The sequence below is a fragment of the Eulemur rufifrons genome, chromosome 14 (assembly GCF_041146395.1).
Source record: "Eulemur rufifrons isolate Redbay chromosome 14, OSU_ERuf_1, whole genome shotgun sequence".
NCBI classification, from domain to species: Eukaryota; Metazoa; Chordata; class Mammalia; order Primates; family Lemuridae; genus Eulemur; species Eulemur rufifrons.
The window spans coordinates 28,465,526-28,489,428 of NC_090996.1; the positions used below are offsets into that span (position 1 = coordinate 28,465,526).

Genomic DNA, 23,903 nt, shown 5'->3' on the forward strand with positions numbered 1-23,903 from the left:
TCGCTGCGTCATACTCTTCGCCTGTGCTCTTGGTTATTGACGTGGATAGTGGCCCCAGCGGCAGGCAGGGGTCTGTGGCCTGGGATCCCTCTCCAGCCCCTGCCAGCAAACCTGCGGGCTGTTTGGGGGAAGCTGGCTGGGTGGGGTGGTGGGGCCTGGAGGTGTGGGCCCCCCTCCCGGGTTCAGTCTCCCCTGCTGTCTGCGGAGGGACGGTGGCCTCTCCCTGGGCATCTCACGGTCCCGGGAGAGATGGCTTTTCTCTTGTGCAGCCTTGAGGAAAGGAGGCAAGCGGAACTGGTGCAAAGGCGACTTGCTCGTTTTGCCAGTTGGCTGCAAAGAAAGGACTTCCGTTTTGTTTCTTGCACATTTCATATATCCTGGGGCAGGAGAAGCTGTTCCGCCACCTGGGAAGGGACCCGATGCTTTGTCCTGCTCAGAGACCCTCATCCTGTTCTCCCAGACTGGTGACTTAGCCCAGGGTTTCTCTGCTGTGGCACTGTTGACACTTGGGGCTGGGTTATTCTCTGGGCAGGGTGAGGGGGAGTTCCTGCGTGGGAGTGTGGGGGCGTATATGTATATATATATATATATATATTTTCTGAGACAAGATCTCACTGTTACCCCAGCTGGAGTGCAGTGGCATCATCATAGCTCACTGCAAACTCGAACTCCTGGGCTCACTCGATCCTCCTGCTTCAGCCTCCTGAGTAGCTGGGACTACAGGCATGTGACACCACGCCTGGCTGATTTTTGTATTTTTTGTAGAGATGGGGCCTCACTCTTGCTCAGGCTGGTCTTGAACTCCTAAGCTAAAGCAATCTTCCCACCTTGGCCACCCAGAGTGCTAGGATTACAGGCGTGAACCACCACGCCCGGCCAGGGTGTCCTGTATGTTAGAGGACGTTTAGCAGTGTCCCTGGTCTCTGCCTGCTAGATGTCAACGGTACCTTTTCTACCTCCAGCTGTGACAACCAAAGTGTCACCAGACATTCCCAAATATGTCCCTGTCCCTGCTTTAGCCCAGCGGTGCAGGTTCTCCATCCTGGAGGCACGTGAAGGGCCAGCTAGAGTGCTTCTGGAAGCATCCCACGTACAGACCAATCCATTCAGACTTGCAGGTGGGGCCCTGGGGCCTCACTCTGTACGTCTCGGAGTGCCCCAGAGGGATCTGCACGTGGTGAGCCTGTGCAGGGCCACTCACCGCCTTCTCCAGTGGGATTGTGTGTTTTCTGTCCCCAGCCACTGCTCCAGACCCCTGGGGGCCACCCCAGCGCCTCCCTTGGCATCTCCGCCCTGGCGCACAACCTCTGTGCTGCCCTGGACGGGGTCTGCGGGCAGCTGCCCGGCGTCAGCTCCCTCGTGAGGATCCTGGGAGAGGCCTTGGGTGCCAACTGTACCTTCCAGGAGTCCTCGGACTCCGGCCAGGTGAGGACACCCAGTGTCCCGGGCACCGGCCCCAGGGCCCTCAGGGGTGTGCAAGCCAAGCTGGCAGCCCCGGGGGGTGGGGGGCGGGTAGGACTGGGCGCCCTCCAACCCCCAGGCCTCATGGCCCTGTCGCCTCTTCTTGCAGATCCAGCTTGCGCTGAAGGCGATCGGCAACGCTGGCCTGGCAGCCGCGGCGCTCACCCCGGGGGCTGAGCGCCTGCGCGACTCTGCCGAGTGGTTCCCCTGAAATCCGGCTGGGGGCCATCCAGGCCTTCCGGAGGGTCCCCTGTTCTGTGGACGTGAGCCCCTGCGTGCTGTTTCACTGGGGGTGGGGGTGGGTGGTGGTGGGTCTTGAACCACTGTTCATTAATTCACTTCCTCACATGTTTCTTCATTCGTCTCCTGTTTACTGAGCACCTACTATGGGCTGGGCACCAGGCTAGCACTGGCGTGAACAGGTGTCCAGGTCTAAGCCTGTGTCTGGGGTGGGGGTCAGATTATTCATCAAATAAACACACAAGTATATGATTACCAACGCCACCTGTGCCCCAAACCCTCTAGTGCAGGGGTTCGCAGACTATGGGCCACGGGCCCCCTGGACCTTTGTTTGTTTTTTGTAAATAAAGTTTTATTGGAGGCCGGGCGCGGTGGCTCACGCCTGTAATCCTAGCACTCTGGGAGGCCGAGGCGGGTGGATCGCTCGAGGTCAGGAGTTCGAGACCAGCCTGAGCAAGAGCGAGACCCCATCTCTACTAAAAATAGAAAAAAATGATTTGGACAGCTAAAAATATATGTAGAAAAAAAATTAGGATGATGGAAAGTTAAAGTCTTTCTTCCTCTTCCCCCAGCCCCAAGTCCTGTTTCCAGAATGCAGTCACTGTGAACAGGTCTCTTCTGTGTTGCATCAGAACTTGTAACGCATAGATGAGCATACACGTGCATCTCCTTAACAACAGCAGCAACTCAGGGTCATGTTATACATGCTATTGTGCTCCTTGCTTTTTGCCTGTAACGCGTCCAGGAGCTCTTACGCTTCAGGGCGTGTGGACTCTCATCTGGGCCGTGTGGTGTCCTGCTGGAAGCTTGGGTCGTTATCCACTTACCAGTCTGCAGTGATGGGCGTTTAGGTTGTTTCTGGTCTTTTGCCATCAGAAACAATGACCAAAGCAAACCTCCCTGCACATCCACTTTTGGTCCTTGTGTTGATATAACTTTAGGATAATCTCCCAGTAGGGAAGTTGCTGAGCTAAGGGTGTGCACACTTAAAAGTCTGACATGATGTTGCTGAACTACCTTCTGAAGAAATGAAATTACCTTCTGCTAGAAGATGCAGCCCTTTGCTTGGCAGTTTCAGGCATGGGATGTGTGGTGGGTGGGTGTGGGGCTGCTTTTGTCATGAATTGCATCAGGCAGGACACTAAACCCCCTCTTGGGGGATCAGCCACAGGGCCCAACCTTGACAGTGGCCCTAGGGCATCACCTTCTGTATCACGCAGTGGGAATAAGTGGGCGCCTTATCCATCAAACCAGGACTTGAGCTGGGTATGGCAGCTCACACCTGTAATCCTGGCATTGTGGGAGGCCGAGGCGGGAGGATCGCTTGAGCTTAGGAGTTCGAGACCAGCCTGAGCAAGAGCGAGATCCCGTCTGTACAAAAAATAGAAAAATTAGCCGGGTGTGGTGACGCATGCCTGTAGTCTCAGCTACTCAGGAGGCTGAGGCAGGAGAATCGCTTGAGCCCAGGAGTTTGAGTTTGAGTAAGACTGTCTCAAACAAATAAACAAAAAACCCAGACTTGGCTCTGTTCTGTGATAGGTTGTTCCAGAAGCTCCCTGCTTGGCCTTCTGAGAGCCTGAGGGCTGAGGGGTCCTTGTTAGAGTCTAATATCCCCCATTGGACTCATTCCCATTAGGATCTCATTCGATTTTATATAGTCTTTTTACTGGAAAAAAGCCAGGAAGGACTCTTATTCGATCTTTATTCCTCCAGGGACCCTCGTGGGTTGCGTGTCAGCCTTTCCAACCCTGGAAGATACTTAGTCTTTTAGCTCACAGACAGCTCTGTGAGATGGACTGTTTGTCCACCTTGTAGATGAGGAAGACTGAGGCTCAGAGAGGTCATGTGACTGCCCCGAGGTCACACAGCCTGTAAGTGTTGGGACTGGGATTCAGACTCAGGTCTGACTTTCGAGTCCACGACACCTCCCTTTCCCTCCTGGACAGTGCATCAGGATTCCATGCACAGGCTCGACGTCCGAGTTCTATTAAGCTACTGCTGTTTGCCACTGTTTCTCCGAGAGGACGTGGGTCTCAGTAGCCAGGCTCCTGAGAAACCCCCGGTGTGTGGGAATAGCAGGGCCCGGGATGGGGATCGGGGGAGTCTTTTCTCGGGGCGGTGCGGACTCCAGGTCTGTCCCTCACCACCCCTGCCCGCTGGCTGCGACTTGCTCCAGTGGGCTCCTTCGTGTGGAGTCACCTCGTGCAGCTGCTGGAGACAGATGACCCCCTGAAACGGACCCTGCGGGACGCCCTCCCCGACAACATCCTCAGCCGGGAGTTCCATCCAGAGACGTGGAAACACTCGTCCTATTCTGATGTCACCTTCCGCTCAGGTACGGCTGTCCTGGGCAGCCCCTGTCCTGCTCTGGGGCCACAAAGGCATGGAGACCTGGAGTCCCAGCTCCTGAAGGCGTATTGATCGAGGATGTCATTTTCCGAGGGTGAGCTATTCACATGCCACCTGCTTGGTATTCTGCTGTGTCCCCATAGCACCTGCCACTTTTGTTGGGAAAGATCAAAAATAGCCATTTTATAGCATTCAGCTGAATACTTCCATCTTTTCTCTAAATTGGCTCTTTTTAGGTTATTTTAAAAAGGAAATTTCCCATCACTATGATTAATAGCAAAGCAATTGAACTCTTTGTAAAGAGTTCAATCCTAAAACGAGAAACGGTACAGGCGGCAGGTAATGAAACACAGTCATTAAATTCTCCTGGGTCGTGTTGTGAGCTGGGCTGTGCCTTTTGAAAACTGGTTTTCCCTGTACTAAAAAGAGAGATTCGTGCTGCGCTGACACTGCCTCTTTGGTGTGGTTAAACAGAGAATCCAACAGGGAATCTCCTTCTAGCCAAGGCCCCAGACCACCTCAGCTGTCCTTGGGCCCCAGTTGCGGGGGAGTGGGGTGCCCTGGGCACTTCTCGCCGCCCGTCAGGGGATGCCGGCGTGTGTGTGACCCTCTGGCCTTGACAGGGCTCCAGGCTGTTTCTCGTCCTGGCCGAGAGGACGCACCACGTGTCTGGCCCTGTCTTGGGCTGTGGCCCCTCATAGCCAGGCCCTGCTACGAGAGGGGCATAGAACATTCTGGTCCTCTTTCCTTTGTCCCAGTGTCTGGCAGCCTGGGAGCCAACCTGGAGGGGACCGTCTCTTCTCCCCTGCCTCCTTCCTTCCCCGTTCTGCCACAGTCAGCCTGACCGTTCATGCCGTAGGCCCTGCCTTCAGCGTCCTGCAGGTAAGAAGAGGGCCTTGCTGCGGTCACCCCAGGACCTGTCCTGGACTTGGGAATGGAAATTATCCCATCCGCTTACCTGACTGTCCATCCACCCCTTCCCTCCATTGTTCTACCCCCAGTCCCTACATCCATCCACTCGTCCATTTTCCCCCACCCACCCATAGATATATTCATGTATCTATCCATCCACCCACATCCCTCCCATCTGTCCACCCACCCCTCTCATCCATTCAACCACTCATTCATCCACGCTCCCACCTTCCCATCTGTCCATCCATCCACCCCTTCCCTCCATTGTTCTACCCCCAGTCCCTACATCCACCCACTCATCCATTTCCCCCATCCACCCATATATTCACCCACCCACCCATAGATATATTCATATATGTATCCATCCATCCACATTCCTCCCATCTGTCCACCCATCCCTCTCAACCACTCATTCATCCACACTCCCACCTTCCCGTCCGTCCATCCATCCATCCATCCATATACCCTCCTACCCACCTCTGCATCTGCCCTCCTACCCTCTCACCCATCCATCTACTCATCTGTTCCTCCACTCTTCCCTCCATCCACATCCATCCACATCCATCCATCATCCTCTATCCACCCGCCCGCCGACCGGCCATTGCACAAAACGCACCCTCCACCTGGCACGTGCTAGGCTCTGTGCTGGACTCTGGGGGTGGAGTGATGAGCACGACAGACAGTCTCTGCCCTCCTGGGGCTGCTCACAGCCCAGAGAGGGAGATAAAGATAAGAAGTGAGCAAGCATAGTGATAAAGCAGTGACGGCTTTCAGTAGCGCGTCGGGGAGGGGAAGTTTGGGCTGAGACCCGAGGGATGAGCATCAGCGCAGCGCGTGCAGGGCTGAGCTGAGAGCCTTCCCGGGAGGGGACCAGTAAGTGCCAGGATCCCAGGGAGAGGAAGGGCTGGGCGTGTTGAAGGAGCAGAGCAGGTAGGGGTGTGGGGGAGACGGTGAGATAGGAGGGCAGGGGCACCAGGGCTGGGTCATGGCCGGGTTCAGAGTGGGGAGTGACATGATGCGATTTGTGCATCTGGCTGTTGTGCGGAAAATGGATTGTGGGGCAACGATGGGACACGTCTGCAGTCGTCTGTGCAGCCTATAGATGGCCGTGGGGCTGCTGCCTCTCCTTCCCAGGCCTCCGGAGCTTGGCTGAAGGAGAGTGTTCTGTGCCCTTTCTCGACCGCTTCTGATTTTTGGAGAGCAGGGCCCGTCACCCAAACTTTGCCAGCGGGGGATGGGCTCAGACCTGCCAAGGGCCGATCTCGGGAGATGTATCTCCCAGTGCTGTCGGATGTCTGTGGGAGGTGGGAGGGAAGAACAGACGCAAGGAAGGGAAGGTGTCCGTAGGAAAGGAGAAGTAGACGGATGCATGAGACGGATGGATGGTGGGCGGGCGGAGGGAACCGAGGACGGGTGGGGACGGGGAGGTAGCTGGGTGGACGGACGGGGAGGATGACGGGATGGGCGAGCAGAGGGGTGTACGGATGGGCAGATGGAAGGAAGAGGGGACAGAAGGAAGGATTCATTCATCCATCTATCAGATTTTGAGAACCAAGCAGGCCAGGCCTTCAGGGTGCCTAGAGAGCGAGACACGAGTCCCTGCCCTCATCTAGGGCCTCGTAAGGGAGATACACAAATGAGTGTCTATGTCACATGGGGGGCGGAGGAGGTGGGATGACCTGGGAGTTCTGGGAAGGCTGCCCAGCGGTGGCAACATTGAACCAGGCCTTAAAGAACCAGCAGACATTCTGGCTGAGTGGCACCTGCCATGCCGATGCGGAGCTTGCTGGGCCTCCCAAGGTTGTGCCCCTTTCCCTGAGCCCAGGTGAGCCTGGGGAGCCCAGCGTGCCCGCCCCGCAGCTCTTGAGTGAGCACGTGGCTCTTTCCTGAGCCCCGGGTTTCCCTCCCCAGCTGGGGCTCCGTCTGGAAAATGCCGAGGAAATCGCCCATAGGCTGTTTGGCGGGAAGTCATTCTGGGGACAGGAAGAGGAGAGAGAGGACCTGTCTGAGAACACCCTGGGGCCTGGACCGGCACCACAGTCAGCCAGCCCTGCGTGTCCAGGAGAGACAGCCAGGAAGATGAGGGACCTACAGCAGAAGGTAAGGGATGTAGCCACAGCCACCTGCTGCCTGTGCGTGCCCACCTGCGTCACGCTTGGGCTTTTGCACTGGGGACTCGGGCAACAGTGAGTTCTGCCCTGCCCACTCCTCACAGGGGCGAGTTGACGCGTTGCCGGCTGGATCTGAGCAGTCGGCTGTTAGCCTGCCTTATTTCAAGAGACCGGTTATTGAAGTATAACCTGCATGTAGCTGACAGCACCAGTTAGTTCTGCTTTCAAAAATCAGTTTTGTTGAGTTCTAGTTGACACATGATTAATGGCGCGTGAGTAAGGGGTGTGTGTGTGTATATATATATACACACACACACATATGTATTTAATTTTAGTGATGAGGTCTTGCTCTGTCACCCAGGCTCGAGTGCAGTGGCGCAATCACAGCTCACTGCAGCCTCAACCCCCTGGGCTCAAGCAATCCTCCCACCTCGGCCTCCCAAAGTGCTGGGGTTACAGACATGAGCTACTGCACCTGGCCAAGGTGTACAATTTGATGAGCTTTGACCCATGTATACACCCAAGGAACCATCATCATGATAAAGCTAATCAATATACCCATCACCTCTAAAGGTTTTCTCTTGTGATCCTTAATAATCCCTCCTGCCCTGCCTCTGTCCCTAGAAACTGCTGAGGGGCTTTCTGTCAGTGTAGATGAGTTTGCATTTTCTAGAATGTTCCACAAATTGGGTCATGCAATATGAATTGTTTTTTTAAAGCATGCACTCTTTTGTTTGGCTTCTTTCATTCAGCACAATTATTTTGAGATTCGTCCATGTAGGGTGTATTAATAGTTTATTTCTTTTTACCTATGGGTACTATTCCATTGTATGGATGTGCCGTAGTTTGCTTATCCATAAACCTGTTGGTGACGTTTGAGTTGTTTCCAGTGTTTGGCTATTGAAGAGAGCTGCTGCGAACATTTGTGTGCAAGTCTTTGTGTGGGCATCTGCTTTTTCCTTTCTCCTGGATAAATATGTAGGAGTGGCCGGATCATATGGTAGGTATATATTTAAGTTTTTTAGAAACTACTAAACTGTTTTCCAAAGTGGGGATACCATTTTGCATTCCCACCTGCAGTGTGAGGGTTCCAGTTTCTCCACATCCTCACCAACACTTGGTAGTGTTAGACTTTTTAATTTTCGCCATTCCAATAGTGTGTAGTAGTATCTCGTAGCTTTAATTCGCATTCTCTTAATGATTAATGGTGTTGAACATCTTTTCGTGTGCTTGTGAGCCATATGTCACCTTTGCTGAAGTGTATGTTCAAATGTTTCGCTCATTTTCTTTTATTGGATTGTTTTCTTATTATTGAGTTTTGAGAAGTCTATATATTCCAGAAACAAGTCCTTAATCGGATATGTCACTCAGACATATCTTCTCCCAGGCTGTGGTGTGTCTTTTTGTTCTCTTCATGGCATCTTTCAAAGAGCAGAAGTTCTTAATTGTGATGAAGTCAGGTTTATTAATTTCATTTATGGATGGTGCTTTGTATGTTGTAGCTCAGCAAACTTTGCCTGATGCGACATTACACAGACTTTCCTAGGACCTTTTGCAAATTGCCAGAGTGTGTTCTCTCTGTCGCTCTGTCCTTCCCAGTACCCTGCCCTGTGATGTCCAGCTGCCTTGGTCTCCCCAGACTCCCAGCTCCTCACTCAGGGGCTTCCCCTTGCTCTGCCTCTGTTCCCTCTTCCTGAATTCCAGGCTGGGCGCGCTGTCCAGGCAGCAAGCTGCACTCACCTCACTTGTTCCCATCGCTTGGAGTTCATCGTCTTGCGTGGACTGATGTCTGGAGTTTGGGGACCTCTGTTTAATCTGTCACGTGGGTTCCCAGCTGTTCCACGTGGGCGGGTCAATCTCCTTCTCGTTACTCCTATTCAGTTGGCCATAGAAATCAAATTCGGTTGCTTTTGTGAACTTTATATAAATGGAATCAGATGCCATGTATTCTTTTTTTTAAAAGATGAAATCTACACATATAAGATGAACTATTTTAAAGTGAACAATTCAGTGGTGTTTAGTACATCCACGGTGCCGTGCCACCATCACCTCTGGATAGTTCCAGAGCATTGTCATCACCACCAAAGGAACCCCTGTACCCATTAAACAGTCAGTCCTCACTGTCCCCTTCTCCTGGCCCCTGGCAGCACCAGTCTGCTCTCTGTCTTCATGGGTTTGCCTATTCTGGTTGTTGCATGAAAGTAGAGCCGCACAGTATGTGATCTTTTGTGCCTGGCGTCTTTCACTTGGCACGTGTGTTTGAAGTTCACCCACATGGTGGCACATGTTGGCGCTCCATTCCTTTCTAAGGCTAAGTAATATTCCATTGCATAGATGCACCACATTGGTTTATCCATTCGTCTGGTGGTGGACATTCAGGTCGTTTCTACCTTTTTCCCACTGTGCATAATGCTCCTTTACTCTTTTTTTTTTTTTTTTTTTTTTTTGAGACAGAGTCTCACTCTGTTGCCCAGGCTAGAGTGAGTGCCGTGGCGTCAGCCTAGCTCACAGCAACCTCAAACTTCTGAGCTCAAGCGATCCTCCTGTCTCAGCCTCCCGAGTAGCTGGGACTACAGGCATGCGCCACTATGCCCGGCTAATTTTTTCTATATAGATTTTTAGTTGTCCATATAATGTCTTTCTATTTTTAGTAGAGATGGGGTCTCGCTCTTGCTCAGGCTGGTCTCGAACTCCTGAGCTCAAACGATCCGCCCACCTCGGCCTCCCAGAGTGCTAGGATTACAGGCGTGAGCCACCGCGCCCGGCCTGCTCCTTTACTCTTTTTGTGTCAGACCTCTCTTAAGATTTGTTTGTGAGATTCACCCAGTCGTAAATGTGTGCTTACAACTTGTTATTTTCACTGTGGCATATGGCATTCCATTGTGTGATCACACCAACAGTTTACCCATTTTACTTTTGGTGGAATTTCAGGTCGTTTCCACTTTCAGACTATTATTATCTAAACCGTGTTGTGAATACTGTTGGACAAGCCTTTTTGGTGAATGTGTGTCTACATATCTGATGGGTTTGTATCTAGCAGTGGAGTTTCTGGGCTGTAGGGTATGTGTGTCTTTCACCTGATTTTTCAGTTCATATTATTACTTGAGTATTTTCTCACTAGAAATTCACTGTAAGCAGACATTTTAATGTCCCTTCTATGCATGGGGGACCACAGTTGACATAACTATTCTTTCACTGATGGACGCTTAGGTCTTTGGCAACATTTTGCCCTTATAAAATGTCATTGCCAGCCGGGCGCGGTGGCTCACGCCTGTAATCCTAGCACTCTGGGAGGCCGAGGCGGGTGGATCGCTTAAGGTCAGGAGTTCGAGACCAGCCTGAGCAAGAGTGAGACCCCGTCTCTACTAAAAATAGAAAGAAATTATATGAACAACTAAAAATATACATAGAAAAAATGAGCCGGGCATGGTGGCACATGCCTGTAGTCCCAGCTACTCGGGAGGCTGAGGCGGTAGGATCGCTTAAGCCCAGGAGTTTGAGGTTGCTGTGAGCTAGGCTGACGCCACGGCACTCACTCTAGCCCGGGCAACAGAGTGAGACTGTCTCAAAAAAAATAAAATAAAAATAAAATAAAATAAAATGTCATTGCCATGGATATCTGATAGTGATCAAGGTTGAATGGCTGGTGGGGTGTGTGTTCACATGTTCACACATTTACTAATCACTGAGTGTGAACCCATGGCCTGGGAACATGATGATGAGCAGGACACGGTCCCTGCTGTTAACAGCACCGTGGACTAGAGCTGAGGCCAGCAAGTGACTGGAACGAGGGGAGGTGGGCTGGGTGGAAACACTTTTTGTTAGAGTGCACAGTCTGCTTGGCTGTTACTTTCTCACTTTTCTCAGAGGCTCGAGTCTCGAGAAGTCTTTAGCACAAGCACAGTTCTGAATGGCAGCAGACGTGTTGGAGGAGCCACAGGGAGCGGTGGGGACTGCGGCAGCCATGGAAGCACGTGGCTCGGCTCAAAGTGGCAGCCGCCGCTCAGCTCTGGCCGCTCATTGCTCTCTGTTGAGGGGGGTGGGCAGGCCAGTGTTGCTCTTTTTAGGGAAGCTGGGGATTTAGGATTTATACATTCATAAATGTTGGAAACAAATTCAATTTGTAAAAAATAGTGCACACCATGAAAAGCAACGAAAGACTAACAAACCATCATAAACCGGGAAAGACAGGGAGACACGGCGACCGATGCAATGTGGTTCGCCCATTGGCTCTCGGAACACAGTGAAAAGCGTGCATGAATGGAAAACTGGTGAGATCCAGATGAAACCGGGAGCTTAGTTACAGTAACACGCCAGTGTTGGTTTCTTAGTTTGCACCAAAACTCCTGGGGATGTCAGATGTTAACAGCAGGAGAACTGGTTGAAGGGTATATGCGAACTGTCTGTACAATCTCTGTAACTGTTCTGTAGATCTGGAATTATTCACAAATAAAACGTTCGTTGGAACAGACGCACACACACACACACATCCTGCCCAGGTGTCGAACCCCGGTCTCTAAACCCGACTTTCTCCCCAGGAAAGATGGAGGCTCTCGGGAGCACCCGCCTGGGTCACTTCTCTCCTTTCTATTTACCAGATAGCATTTGTCGTTCTTGTTACCCCGGAAAGTATAAAGAAGAAAAAAAAGGGGCTCAAATCTCACCACCATGCACGTGAAAACTGATAATATTAATAACACGGAAACATGCTTTTAACAGTTCAGAGTAGAGAAAGGGATAGAGTAGTGAGTTAAGGCACAGCACTCCCCAGGTTTCCTGCAGAAGTGTTGACGCGCGCCGGGAAATCTATTTGTATCCCAGGGCTGCTCTAACAATGTATCCCCAGCTGGGTGGCTTCAATGACAGAAATGTATTGTCACTGTTCTGGAGGCCGGAAGTCTGAGATCAGGGTGTCAGCTGGGGGGTTCCCGTAGCATGAGTGTCGCCTGCCGTGCAAGTGGCAGTCTCTCTCTCTGTCTGCACTTTGCCTTCCCTTCGTAGGCGTCTGTGTCCAAATTCCCCTTTCTACGAGGACAGCTGTCACGCTGGATCAGGGCTCACCCCAACCACCTCACCTCAGCTCGCCAATAAGCAAAGAGCTCATTTCCAAATAAGGTGCCACTCACAGGTACCGGGGGTTAGGACTTCAACAGCTTTTGCCGGGGACACAGTTCCACCCACAACACTATAGATTTGCAAAACTGTTTAGTTCGGGGCTTTTTTTTTCCTTTTTCATCTCATACAGGTGCTGTGCTGACCAACTGTTGGGAAAAGGTTTGCAGGAGGCGGGCACGTCTCCTGCAAAAGTGTGAAAACCTGGTCATCACACTTAGGTTTTTATTTTTTAACATGAGAGAATCACACCCTATTTTTTGTCTGCACCGTGCTCTTTTTACTCAGATATGTATCTTGGCGGTCTTATTATACTAGCAGATGCTGGTACAATTTCAATTTTGTTTAAAAAAAAAAAAAAAGGTAATGTATTTAAATGATTCAAAGTTCAAAAGATACGAAAGGGACAGAACCGGTCTCTAACACGGTAGCCACTGGCTCCCGCGGTTGTATACATTTAAATTAGTTACAGAAAATTAAAACTTCAGCTTCTCAGTTGCACTGGGCACATTTCAAGGCTCTACGGCCTCACGTGGCTCTGGAGCATTTCCATCCATCGCTGCAGAAATGGAAATCCCGCCCGACATCTATTGGTCTCGGATAGAGTTAAAACCTGTCTCTCCCCTAAGCCAACCATGGTTACTGTTTTGCGACTCCTTTCGGAGGTAACCTCTGTGCGTAACCAGCAAATGGGACTGATATTAATATATTCTGCCTCCTTCTTTTTAAAAGTAAAACTGTCTCCTGTGCGGCGTGGAGGGCTGTGTAACAGTCCATGGGATGGAATTTATTCAGCTGGTTCCATCATGGGGGGGGCTCGTGAGTTTGCCCCGGGTTTCTGTTCTTATAAATATCCTGCTGTGGACACCTTTCTGTCTGCAGAGTGAATCAGCAGTGAAATTCCCGGGCCAGGGAGAGTGCATCTTTATCTTAGTAGGTGCTTTTCAAGGGTTCTTAACCTGGAGTACCTGCATTGAACTTAGTGAGTCACGTGAAGCCCCTGAGGTCGTGTGGATATTGTGTGTCTGCCCGTGGTCCCGGGGAGAGGGTTTAAAACTTCCGTCCAGTTCTCAGGCAGGTCTGTGACTTCTAGAAAGGTAAGAACAGCAGCTTTAGACTTGCTTCTGCCAAGCATGACCTCTGAGCCCCTTCCGCAGTGAGTCTTGTGGTTCTGCCTCGGTTCCACCGTCTTCCCGGGGAGGTCTGGAGTTGATCATCCGGAGCCAGAGCTGGATTTTTTGCCGTATAAACACACCATCCGCTTCTGGCCCTGCCGTCAGCCCCAGTGGGGAAGACCAGTGTCAGGGGAGAGCCGTCTTCCTTCCAAAGCGCCAGCTGCCTGCTGGCTGAGACGTATGGTCGGTCGTTCCCAGAACTCCCGGGAGCCCTTGAACTCGCAGTTGTTTGCTAAATGCACAGGCGCTAATCGCCTCATCTCCCCGTGGACCTTCCTGCCGCTCCCCAGAGAGCCCTCTGCAGCCTGGAAGCGTTTATTTGCCTTCAGAGAAATTGTAGTTCCGCCCACCCCAGACTCATCACCATTACAGTAACGGCTAGCGCCCTGGAACTTTCCAGAGCCTGTTCCGGGACAGCCAAGATTCCCCCCTTCAGTCCTCTCTGCAGATGAGCTCATGGACACACAGCCGCACTGCCGGGCTCAACTCGGCTCAAAGCGCGTGGGACTTAAGAATGGAGTGTGTGTGGGGGGGTGTTCCTTTCTGCGCCCCCTCCCCAGGTGTGCAGCAATGGGACATCCTGGGCCCCAGGTTACACCTGCCGACCTGACACTTTGTGACCCATGCTTTAACTGCTGCACGTCCTGGTTTGGATGAGAAATTCTAGGATCACCCTGGTCACAGCCTGTACCTTGAGAAAGCCGGCCCCACCTTGCAGGCTCTGATGTAGACCAGACAAAGCCATTGCCGAACACACCACTCAGCGGGAGGAGCAGGGAGAGGGGCAGCCTGCACCTGTTTCTGTAAAGAGGAAGGGGAGTGTGGGTCTGCACCCGCGTGTGTGCACAAGCCCACACGTACACGCAGGCTTGCGCAAGCCCATGTTGGCTCTTTTTTTTTTTTTTTTTGAAACAGTCTTGCACTGTCGCCTGGATAAAGTGCAGTGGCATCTTCATAGCTCACTGCAGCCTCAAACTCCTGGGCTCAAGCGATCCTTTTGCCTCGGCCTCCCGAGTAGCTGGGGCCACAGGCGTGCACCACCATGCCCAGCTAATTTTTTTATTTTTAGTAGAGACAGGGTCTCTCGCTCTTGCTCAGGCTGGTCTTGAACTCCTGAGCTCAAGTGATCCTCCTGCCTCGGCCTCCCAGGGTGCTAGGATTACAGGCGTGAGCCACCACGCCCGGCCCCATGTTGGCTCTTGAAGAAACACAAGAAACTGGCACAGTGGCTGCCTCTGGGGAAGGAGACTTGGAGGCCAGGGAATGGGAACAAAATCTGTATTTCTCAATGTCTCTGTTTACTCAGTGGTACTTACCAAGCACCCACAGCGTGCCAGGTGCTGGGGATGGGCCTCAATGAAACAGACACACAGAGAACCATCCTCTCCCCCTGGAGCTTACATTCCCGTGCACGCAAAAGGGACAATAAATAAATAAGCAAATCGTACAGTATATCGGGCGAGTAAGGGCTACAGGAAAAGGGATCATTGAGCTGGGGACAGGGTGCTGAGTCCCGGGAGGGGAGGCGTCTGAGGATGGCTCCAGAGTTAGGTGGGCAGGGTAAGCCAGCTTGAGAAGGTAACTTTCAGCAATGACATGAGGGACATGCAGGAGACAGCAGTGTGGTGATCTGGGGAGGCATTCTGGGCAGCAGGCATGGCGTGTGCAAAGGCCCTGGGGTGGGAATGTACCTGGAGTGTCAGAAGCATAGCAGGATGGGAGAGGAGAACAGACCATGTGACATCTTGCTATGACAATCAGACAACAATTTGTTTTTTTTTTTTTTTTTTTTTTTTGAGACAGAGTCTCGCTCTGTTGCCCAGGCTAGAGTGAGTGCCGTGGCGTCAGCCTAGCTCACAGCAACCTCAAACTCCTGGGCTCAAGCGATCCTCCTGCCTCAGCCTCCCGAGTAGCTGGGACTACAGGCATGCACCACCATGCCCGGCTAATTTTTTCTCTATATATTTTTAGCTGTCCATATAATTTCTTTCTATTTTTTAGTAGAGATGGGGTCTCGCTCTTGCTCAGGCTGGTCTCGAACTCCTGAGCTCAAACGATCCGCCCACCTCGGCCTCCCAGAGAGCTAGGATTACAGGCGTGAGCCACCGCGCCCGGCCCAGACAACAATTTGTAATTGTCAAAGAGCAAAGACAGAAAGGATTCATGGGAGAGAGGGAGGTGGGGGAGAGCATTTGACAGTGACTCCGTAGGAATGGTGTTGTTTTGGCATCTTTTAGGTAAACTGGTGGCCAGCAGAGAGGTTGCTGGGTGGGTCTGCAGGTTGGCAGGGCCATCGAAGGTGGCAGTTGCAGTTGCTCTGGGTTCCCCAGAAGAGCTCCGGTGTGGGGCTGTGGAGCGTATGGAGGGCTGTCCCTGTGTCCCACCCGCCGGTGTCCACCGTGGACAGTTCTGCCCGAGTCCGGCCCGGTCTGCACCACTGACCATGGAGAAGGTGCCGGCCTTGCTGGCCTTTGCAAGAACTTTGGATTTGACTCTGAGAAGAGCGTGTCACGAGCCTACGTGTCTCAAAAGTGTTCTGGTTGCCTCGTGGAGAATGTCCCCAGGGGCCAGGGTGGGAGACGTGAGTAGGTCATTGCAGTGACACAGGCTTGATGATGCGGAGGTGGTGGATTCTGGGCGCCTTCTGCCGGGAGAGCCGGCTCAAGTCCCTGATGGGCTGGACAAGGCGGAGGAGAGGGAGAGAGGAGTCGTCCCTCGTATTCACATCTGAACTTACAATGTGGTTTACCTGTTTGGAAAAGTAGAGTTCAAAAAATCGGGGGGGTCAGCACAGAAGGGCTGTCAGCTAAGCTCTGCCTCCTGCCCTCTGTCGGGTCCCAGGTCGTGTGGTCAGGGTGAGGCCTGCTGGCCACGCCTGTCCCCTGGGTGACTCCGCGGCCTTTTCAGGGCCGGAGTGATCTGCAGGCAGTGGCGGGTGGCGAGGTGCAGTGGTTCGAGGCCCAGCTGGAGGTGAGGCTGGCGACACGGGCAGCCCCGTGGTCCTCGCCGGCAACCTCACGCGGCAAGGGGGCAGCAGGTTGGCTTTCTCTGCGTCTCTGAGCCGTCTGCCGAGTGACCAGGCCCACGTGACAGGTAGGAGGGACCCCTTCTCCTGCCCCCTCCTCAGTGGCCAGGGGCGGGCCGGTAATCCCCACCCCCCCAACCCCTAATATCAACATCCCATCCAAGGACAAGCCCAGGTTTCGTTTGAACCCCAGATCCTGCCAGCTGCCCCCGTTTGAACCTTAAAACAGCAGCTTTTGGACCGTTTTGTTTCTGACCCACAGTAAGAAACAATTTAGCATTTTGACCTAAAACGTGTGGGGGGCATTTTTAAAAAACTGAACACACAGCCTGGCCCAGGCCTCGACAGCTCCGAGCAGGTGCCAGAGCTGGGGTGGTGGCCCCTGGCTCTGCCTCGCATGGGGTGTTCTGGAAGATTCCAAGGTCAGGAGCTGGGCCAGAGGGCACTGGGGACAGTGGCTGTTGACCACCTAGCGTGGGCATTTTGGCATCTCAACACGTGGCCTGGCCCTGCCTGTGTGTTCTGGCCGAATGTCAGTGTCGGAGAAGCAGAAGTTTCAGAAAGTGAAATTTCCCTGGTGATCCACGATGTGCTGTCCGTCTTCTATACCATTTGGTTTTGTCTTCTACTTTATTTAAAAATTTTTGGCTGGGACCCTCAAAAGTGACATTTGGGCTTGCCCCGGACAGTGCAGGTGACATCGTCTGTGGCCTGCTGTCAGTGTTCCCTGGGCTCGAGCTGCAGGTTTGAGGAGCCCCCACCCCTGGGCGTTTTCCAACCCGTTCTCCTCGCCTGGGGCTGGGGGTGTCAGTCCCGGGGGCCTGGCCACACACGCCTGCCCCTCTTGGCTGCCTGCGGTCCCCGCAGTGCAGCTGGAGAAGACAGAGGAGGACGGGCTGCGGGTGGCGTCCCTGGATGCCGAGCTCTTCGTGCCGGGCCTGGCGGGGCTGCACGCCCTGGGCCGGCTGCAGCAGCGGGGCCAACTCCGGACCAGCTCCCTGAGGGTCCAGTACGGCCTCCTGGGTATGGCGCCGCGGGCCCTGCTGGGGCCAGTTGGTGGGTGGCGGGACCTGTGTCCTCTCCTAGGGCTGTGGCTCTGTGAGCTAAGGTGCACTGTCACCATGGGGCCCCTGGTTAGTCACTGGGTGGCTCTGAGTGAGACTTAGCACCTGCCCGTTAAAAATGTGCCCATTGGGGAAATTCACCTGTCTCTTTAAACCTTCCCATGACGGGTTCCAGTGGAGTGACATTAGGTGGAGCGGAGGGTGGGGGTGGTGGCTGAGGCCCGGCTGGACCTCCTGTCCTTGGAGCCCCGGCGGAGGGCTGCCCGGCAGAGGAAGGGCAGGGGCCCGGTGTTGACCGCGCAGGTCAGGCGAGGCGGCCGGCGCACAAGTGCGGCACCAGCCAGCGGCTGCAGGCAGAGAGCGGCTCGGAGGGCGCCTACAGGCTGGAGCTGGGCCACGCGTTCCACTGCACGCAGGCCCCAGCCTTCAGCCACCAGGTGGGTGCCCAGACGGGGGCGCGGGGTCAGGGAGGTGCGGGAAAGTGGTGATTCGTGTACCCTGAACTCATCCTCCAGGAGACGACTCACTCAGAGTCACGCAGCCATATGGGGACGGATCTGGGGTTGGGACTTCAGCCTCAGTCTTCTGTCTGTACATTCAGCTAATCTTTATTAAACACCTTCTACGTGCCCAGCCCTGGGGAGAGAGCTGTTGACACGGCAGCACCTGGTCCCTGCCATCCTCCTGCTGGGTGAGGGCAGAGAGCAAAAAAATCAAATGTGGGAGACTTAATTACCATGGGTGGGAAAGAGAGGCCCAGAGAGCGGAATTCGGGGTAAGGCTGGGCGGGGTGGTGGGGGAAGCTGCTTTGGGAAAGTGACACTGAAGATGGAAATTAAAATAGGAGACAGTTCTGTTTCCATGGAAGCATGTTCCAAGCAGAGGGAACGGCAAGTGCAAAGGCCCTGGGGCAGCAGGGAGACTGGCTTTCAACTCCTTATCAGGGCGTTGACTAGGGTGAGGTACTCACATTGGGCCCAGAATTTAAGGGGGTGCCAAAAACTCAGTCATCGAAATGAGTCATAGTCAAATGCAATATTTCACAAAATCACAATCAATGCCAGAAAATCCCAGTGCTTCCTCCAGAGCCATCTCCCCAGAAAAAGGCAGGCTGCCATCGCAGGGTGGGTGGCCGTGAGGAGGCCCAGGGACGGGGTGGGCAGGGCCCCCACGGGTGGTTCCGTGCTGGCGTGTGTCCCCAGGTCCAGCTCCAGCACGAGGAGGGCTCCGGCCACCTGCAGTCGCAGCTGGAGGTGAGCTACGGGGAGCACTGGGACCGGAGCAGCAACAGGAAGCGCCTCCGTGCCAGCCAGACCTTCAAGAACGACTCGGGGCCAGCCCTGAGCAACCACTTCATGGAGGTGGGCCCGGACACTGCCACAGAGCATGTCCCTCGAGTCCAGCACAGTCGCTGGGCGTTGGGGAGCCCCCCACGTGGCCCCTCGGCCCTGGTTGCAAGGAGGCGTGCAGCTAGAACTCGGGCTTGGTGACATTACCCGTGAAACACCTGCCAGAGTGCCAAGGGCAGCCGAGAGGGTCTGGGAAACCCGGACCTCCAGCTGTAACAATGCGTTTGGAAAGAGGGGTTCGCATTCAGGTTTGCTGTCGCCTCAGAGACTGCGCAGTTGAGATTGATGACTGTCGCGTTCAGAAAGCCCGTCCCGGGTGCTCTGCGCCGGGCAGGAAACCGAGGCAATTTCTGTGTCCAAGCGACTCAGATGCTGTAGGCGAGAGTGGGATGTTTCATTCTCTGATGTAATTGCAGACAACATAGTTTCCGGTAATCGATGATTTTCTAGAACTCATTTTCTCAGTATGTACAAAGGCCAGGACTCGCTCAGAGGAGGGACTGTCAACACAGTTCACAGCTGCGGCACTGACTTCGCAACTGACTTTATCCGGGTCTGCTGTTCTGGTCCGGTGGATGCCTGGACAGGTTTTTACTTTCTCAGTCCCAGCTGTTTGTTTTTTACTTTCTCACCAGTATAGGCAGAGCGTACAGAGCGAGGGGTGGAAACGCCAGTCCTGCGCTGGGGTGGGGGCTGGGGCGGACCCCGCCAGCTCAGGCTGACCCCGGCTGGAGTGGAGAGCCGGCGGAACATTCTAGGCTGGGAGCGGCATGATCCGATGGGCGTCTTAGGGGCGGGCGTTCTCCAGTTTGTGCTGCAGGTGCCCGAGAGGCAGCTGGATGGCCGACTGCGGCTGCGCCTCTCGAGCCTCCGCCTAACCCTAACCCTAACCCCGCGTGGAGAGCAGCACGCACCTCAAGGTGCAGCACAGCAGGCGGCTGCTGTCGGTGGCGGGCTGCAGTGGAAGGACACGTCCCGGGCCGCCCTCTGGAAGTGGGAAGGTGAGAGCTGGCTGTGGAGCCTCCTGGGCTAGCGGCTCAGATGTCCGGTCTCCGGGCCTTGGCTGAAGCTGTGCTGACTACCTAGGACACCTTTTCCTTCTGTTTTCTGGGCTAAGTCAGGGCTCAGAGCTTTAATGTGTCCTGTGACACTTGTAATTACATCCTAACTTCTAACCTTGCCGATCAAGCTCTGCATCACCGGGCCCCCGCTGCTGTCTCACCCTATTCTCGTCATTCTCTTGTAGCTTCACAGGCCCTTTTCTGTTCTCTAGACATACCACAGGGCCTTTGCACTTGCTGTACCTGCTTTCTGGAAAACAGTTTCTCTTACTTTCAAAAAATGGATTTACCATAGTTTATCCTTGAATTAGTGTTTTTCAATTGATTCTTTAAATTTTTATCGAGCTGATACTTGTTTAAAAAATGAACTGAGCGAGTTGGCTCACACCCGTAATCCCAACTATTGAGGAGGCTGAGGCTGGAGGGTTGCTTGAGGCAAGGACTTTGAGACCAGCCTGGGCAACATAGCGAGACCCCACCTCTAAAAGAAATCTTAAAAAATTAGCTGGGTGTGTTCATGGGAATCTGAAGTTCCAGGTACTTGGGAGGCTGAGGTGGGAGGATCACTTGAGCCCAGGAGTTTGAGGCTGCAGTGAGCTGTGATTGCAGCTATGAGTAGCCACTGAACTGTAGACTGGGTGACACAGTGAGACCCTGACTTAAAAAAAAAAAAGTGAATTAGAGTATAAATTGGTAATTGTTGAGGCTGGGTGAGTGTCACATGGGGCCTTACCATTTTATGCTCTCTGCCTATGTGTGTGCTTGAAAGCTTCTCTTTATTTCTGGTGTAATTAAATCTCATTGTGATGTGCCTTGTTGTGAATCTTTTCATCCATTGTCCTGGGCCCTTTCAATCTGGAAACATGTCACCGGAGTCTGGGTAATTTTCTTGTACCGTTTCTTTGACAATTTCCTTCCTTCTGTGTCCTGGAATTCCTGTTGGTCAGATGTTGGTCCTCAGAAACGGAGCCTCTAATTTTCTTTCTTTTTTTCTCTTTTGTTCCATTTCATTGTCTGTGGTTCTATTGGAGGACTGATTTCCCCAACTCCATCCGCCAGCCCTTCGAGTGACATGTTGTCTTGGATTACCTTACCTTTTCCGGAGTTCAATTTTGTTCCTTTCTTAGAGCGTCCTGCTCCATGGATACCTTATCCTCTCTTACTTCCGGAGATATAAATTATAGAACTTGAGGGGGTTTAATCTGTTCCTTCTGCATTTTTTTTTTCTTTTTGTTTCTGTATTTCCTGCTACGGGCTTTCCCCAAATGCCAGGCGAGCCTTGGGTATGTGTTTGAGTTGGCTACTCAAAAATTTGGAGACCCTATTTTTAAAACAAGGTAACTATGTTTCATGTATACTCGGCATCTGCTTGAGAACTTAATTGAAATCAGCAGTTGAGCAGAGTCTGGGGTCTAATGTTCTGGAGCAGAAATTTAAGAAAAGCTTTTCTCCCCAAAACTCTTTTACAAAACTTAGAGTAGCCGACCAGATGCTTTTGTAGGCCCTGAGTTTGCAAGGCCCCAGCTGGGATCTGTGAAGGGGGAGATAAGATCATTATTACCGTGCAGTAAGTATGAATGAAATAGAAAAAAAAAATGATCGGGTGCTGAAAACTCGTTTGGAAAGAGACTCTACACATGTGTGGCCACTGGCTGGCTGATGGGCTTCCCTGTGATTGCGTGGGGACCTCGCGATCCACATCTGCCGACCTGTCCCCCCCTTCATTCTGTTCTTCCTCCGTTTCCTGTGGGAGGGGCAGCAACCAGGCAGGGACCGGCTGCCCGCCGTTCAGCATCTTCCTGTTCTCACCCAGGCAGCCCATCCTACCCTCCCTGCTCCTGGTGTCCCTGCATCCGAGCCTCTCTCCCTCAGTGTCCCCAGATAGTAAATCTCCCATCTCCTTCAGGGGTGGGTTGCCCTCCCCTTTGATCGACTCCCCTTGTCTTTAATTTAGGTCTCAGCTAAATTGTTTTCCTTTTTGAGACAGGGTCTCGCTCTGTTGCCCAGGCTAGAGTGCCGTGGCGTCATCATAGCTCACTGCAACCTCCAACTCCTGGGCTCAGGAGATCCTCCCGCCTCGGCCTCTCAGAGTGCTGGGACTACAGGCATGAGCTGCTGCGCCCAGCCGGTCTCAGCTAAATTGTCACTTCCTCATGGAAGCCTTCGCTGACCTGCCTGATTTTTGTCAAATTCTCTATTTTTCCTTCATGGCCCTCAGCATTTCTACCTGTGCCCACGAAGGCGGTGACTGAGCTTGCTTGTTCACTGCCAAACACCCACGTCTTGAGCGATGTTTATTGGGTTAGTCCTTGAATGAATTGGATTATCCACTATAAAATATGAAAGGGTTCTGTGACCTAGTTTAGTTAATCATGGGAGAGCTCAAGGCTATGTGGAATGTCAACATTTTGATGATGATGATGGTATTTGCTCTTACTGAGTGCTTGCTTTGGTCCCGATGCCCAGTGATCGGTAAGTTATACCCATTTTACAGATGAGGGAAGTACAGGCTCAAAGAGCTTGCATAGCTCGGGAGGGTAAAGGTTGTGCTCTGTGTCATCACACTCCAGTGACCCCTTTCTAGCTCTTTCCAGCATTTTTTCCCATATTTTATTATGAAAAAATTTCAAACATACAGAAAAGTTGAAATAATTGTGCAATGAATACCAACATCCTCTCATCCTAGATTCTGTTATTAACATTTTACTCCACTTGGCTTACCACATACCTGTCCACCTGTCCAACCTTATTTTTTGATGTGATCCAAGTAGTAGACGTCAGTATGTTTTACCCCTAAACATTTCAGCATGTATTTCATTAACTGGAGTGAAATGCACAAATCTCCATGGTACCATTGGGTGAGTTTTGATGTGTGTATACACCTGTGTCATCCAAGGCCCTGCAAGATTCACAATGTTACCATCATTCTAGAAAGTTCCCTCATGCCCAGGCGTTCCCTCATGCCCAGGCATTCCCAGTTTTGAGATATGCCCACTGTGGCCGTGATGAGCCTGGGGGCCTCTTGCTCCCCACTGGAAGTTTCTTTCCTGCCCCAAATACCAGATTCTCCTTCTCCGCCCCTCGCGGGAGCCTTGAACCTGGACAGTCCGTGGCTGGTGGTCTCCGCAGCTCATAGGCTGTACTGGCCACACCGAGCCACGTTCCAAGCCCTCCTGCAGCTGATGCTGGGCAAGGCCTGGACCCTCAAGGACCTGGTGGTCAGCGTGGCCTGCAGGAGTCAGGGCCGCGACAGGGAGGGCAAGATCCAGGTCTACACCCCGACTACCACCTACCTGCGGGTGAGCAGCGCTCGGCCACGCGCCCTGCGTCCTCCGCCAGTCGGCCACCCAGCATAGCAGCCTAATTCCCTGCCATTGAGATCTTCTTCCAGGGCACGGGGGACAACCTGAGGCTTGTGGGCAGACACCTGCTCACAGATGCGTGAAGTTTGGTCCACCCGGTGTTGACAACCATCAGAGTTAGCTGCTAAGTGAATCTGGGAGCATGGACCTAAAAACCAGAACCTAGATTTCCCATATTCCCGCTCAGCAGCGATGCGGAGTGAAATAAAATAGGAAAGCAGGTTGAACGGGACTTTGGAAACAAGTAGACATTAGGCTTTTGCTGAAAACCAGAATGAAAACCTCTAGGACGGAGGGTAGTTCTGGGCCATGTGCTGACCGTGATGAGGTGCGTCTCGGCCCGTGTCGGGTGCAGAGGCTGGCGGGGGTGGGAGGGTTGGAAGAAAGCCAAGCGCTGTCCCCAGGGGCGGGGCTGAGGGAGCCTGGCGCACAGACCCTGTCTTGGTGTGGGGATGCCACGCGGACACAGAAGGGAGTCCTGGGCCTAACTCAGCCCCCTCTGAGGCAGGGGCCGGGTGGCATCAGGGTAGGGAGTCAGGGATAGCGGGGGGTGTTCCTGGTGATCTTAGGGACCACGGGGGGGCTGCTGTGTTGCAGGCAGAGCCAGGATGGGAGGACAGGGTATGGTCGGCCAGCCAGCTGCTGCCACTGAGCCAACTAGAGGGGATATTGGCCTGGCCTG

General features: G+C 53.1%; 1 protein-coding gene across 1 annotated transcript in view; it reads left to right on the forward strand.

Annotated features, from left to right (window-relative positions):
- The window catches only part of LOC138394078 (uncharacterized), a 97,171-nt gene that overhangs the window by 20,840 nt on the left and 52,428 nt on the right, over positions 1-23,903 (forward strand). The window contains 17 exon segments of the mRNA XM_069485695.1: positions 1,239-1,425; positions 1,571-1,630; positions 1,632-1,724; positions 3,778-4,036; positions 4,809-4,841; positions 4,844-4,932; positions 6,874-7,062; positions 16,268-16,343; positions 16,346-16,453; positions 17,253-17,408; positions 17,753-17,886; positions 18,652-18,810; positions 19,607-19,675; positions 19,677-19,752; positions 19,755-19,799; positions 21,052-21,054; positions 22,950-23,158. Coding sequence (XP_069341796.1) covers positions 1,239-1,425; positions 1,571-1,630; positions 1,632-1,724; positions 3,778-4,036; positions 4,809-4,841; positions 4,844-4,932; positions 6,874-7,062; positions 16,268-16,343; positions 16,346-16,453; positions 17,253-17,408; positions 17,753-17,886; positions 18,652-18,810; positions 19,607-19,675; positions 19,677-19,752; positions 19,755-19,799; positions 21,052-21,054; positions 22,950-23,158 — 1,945 coding nt within the window.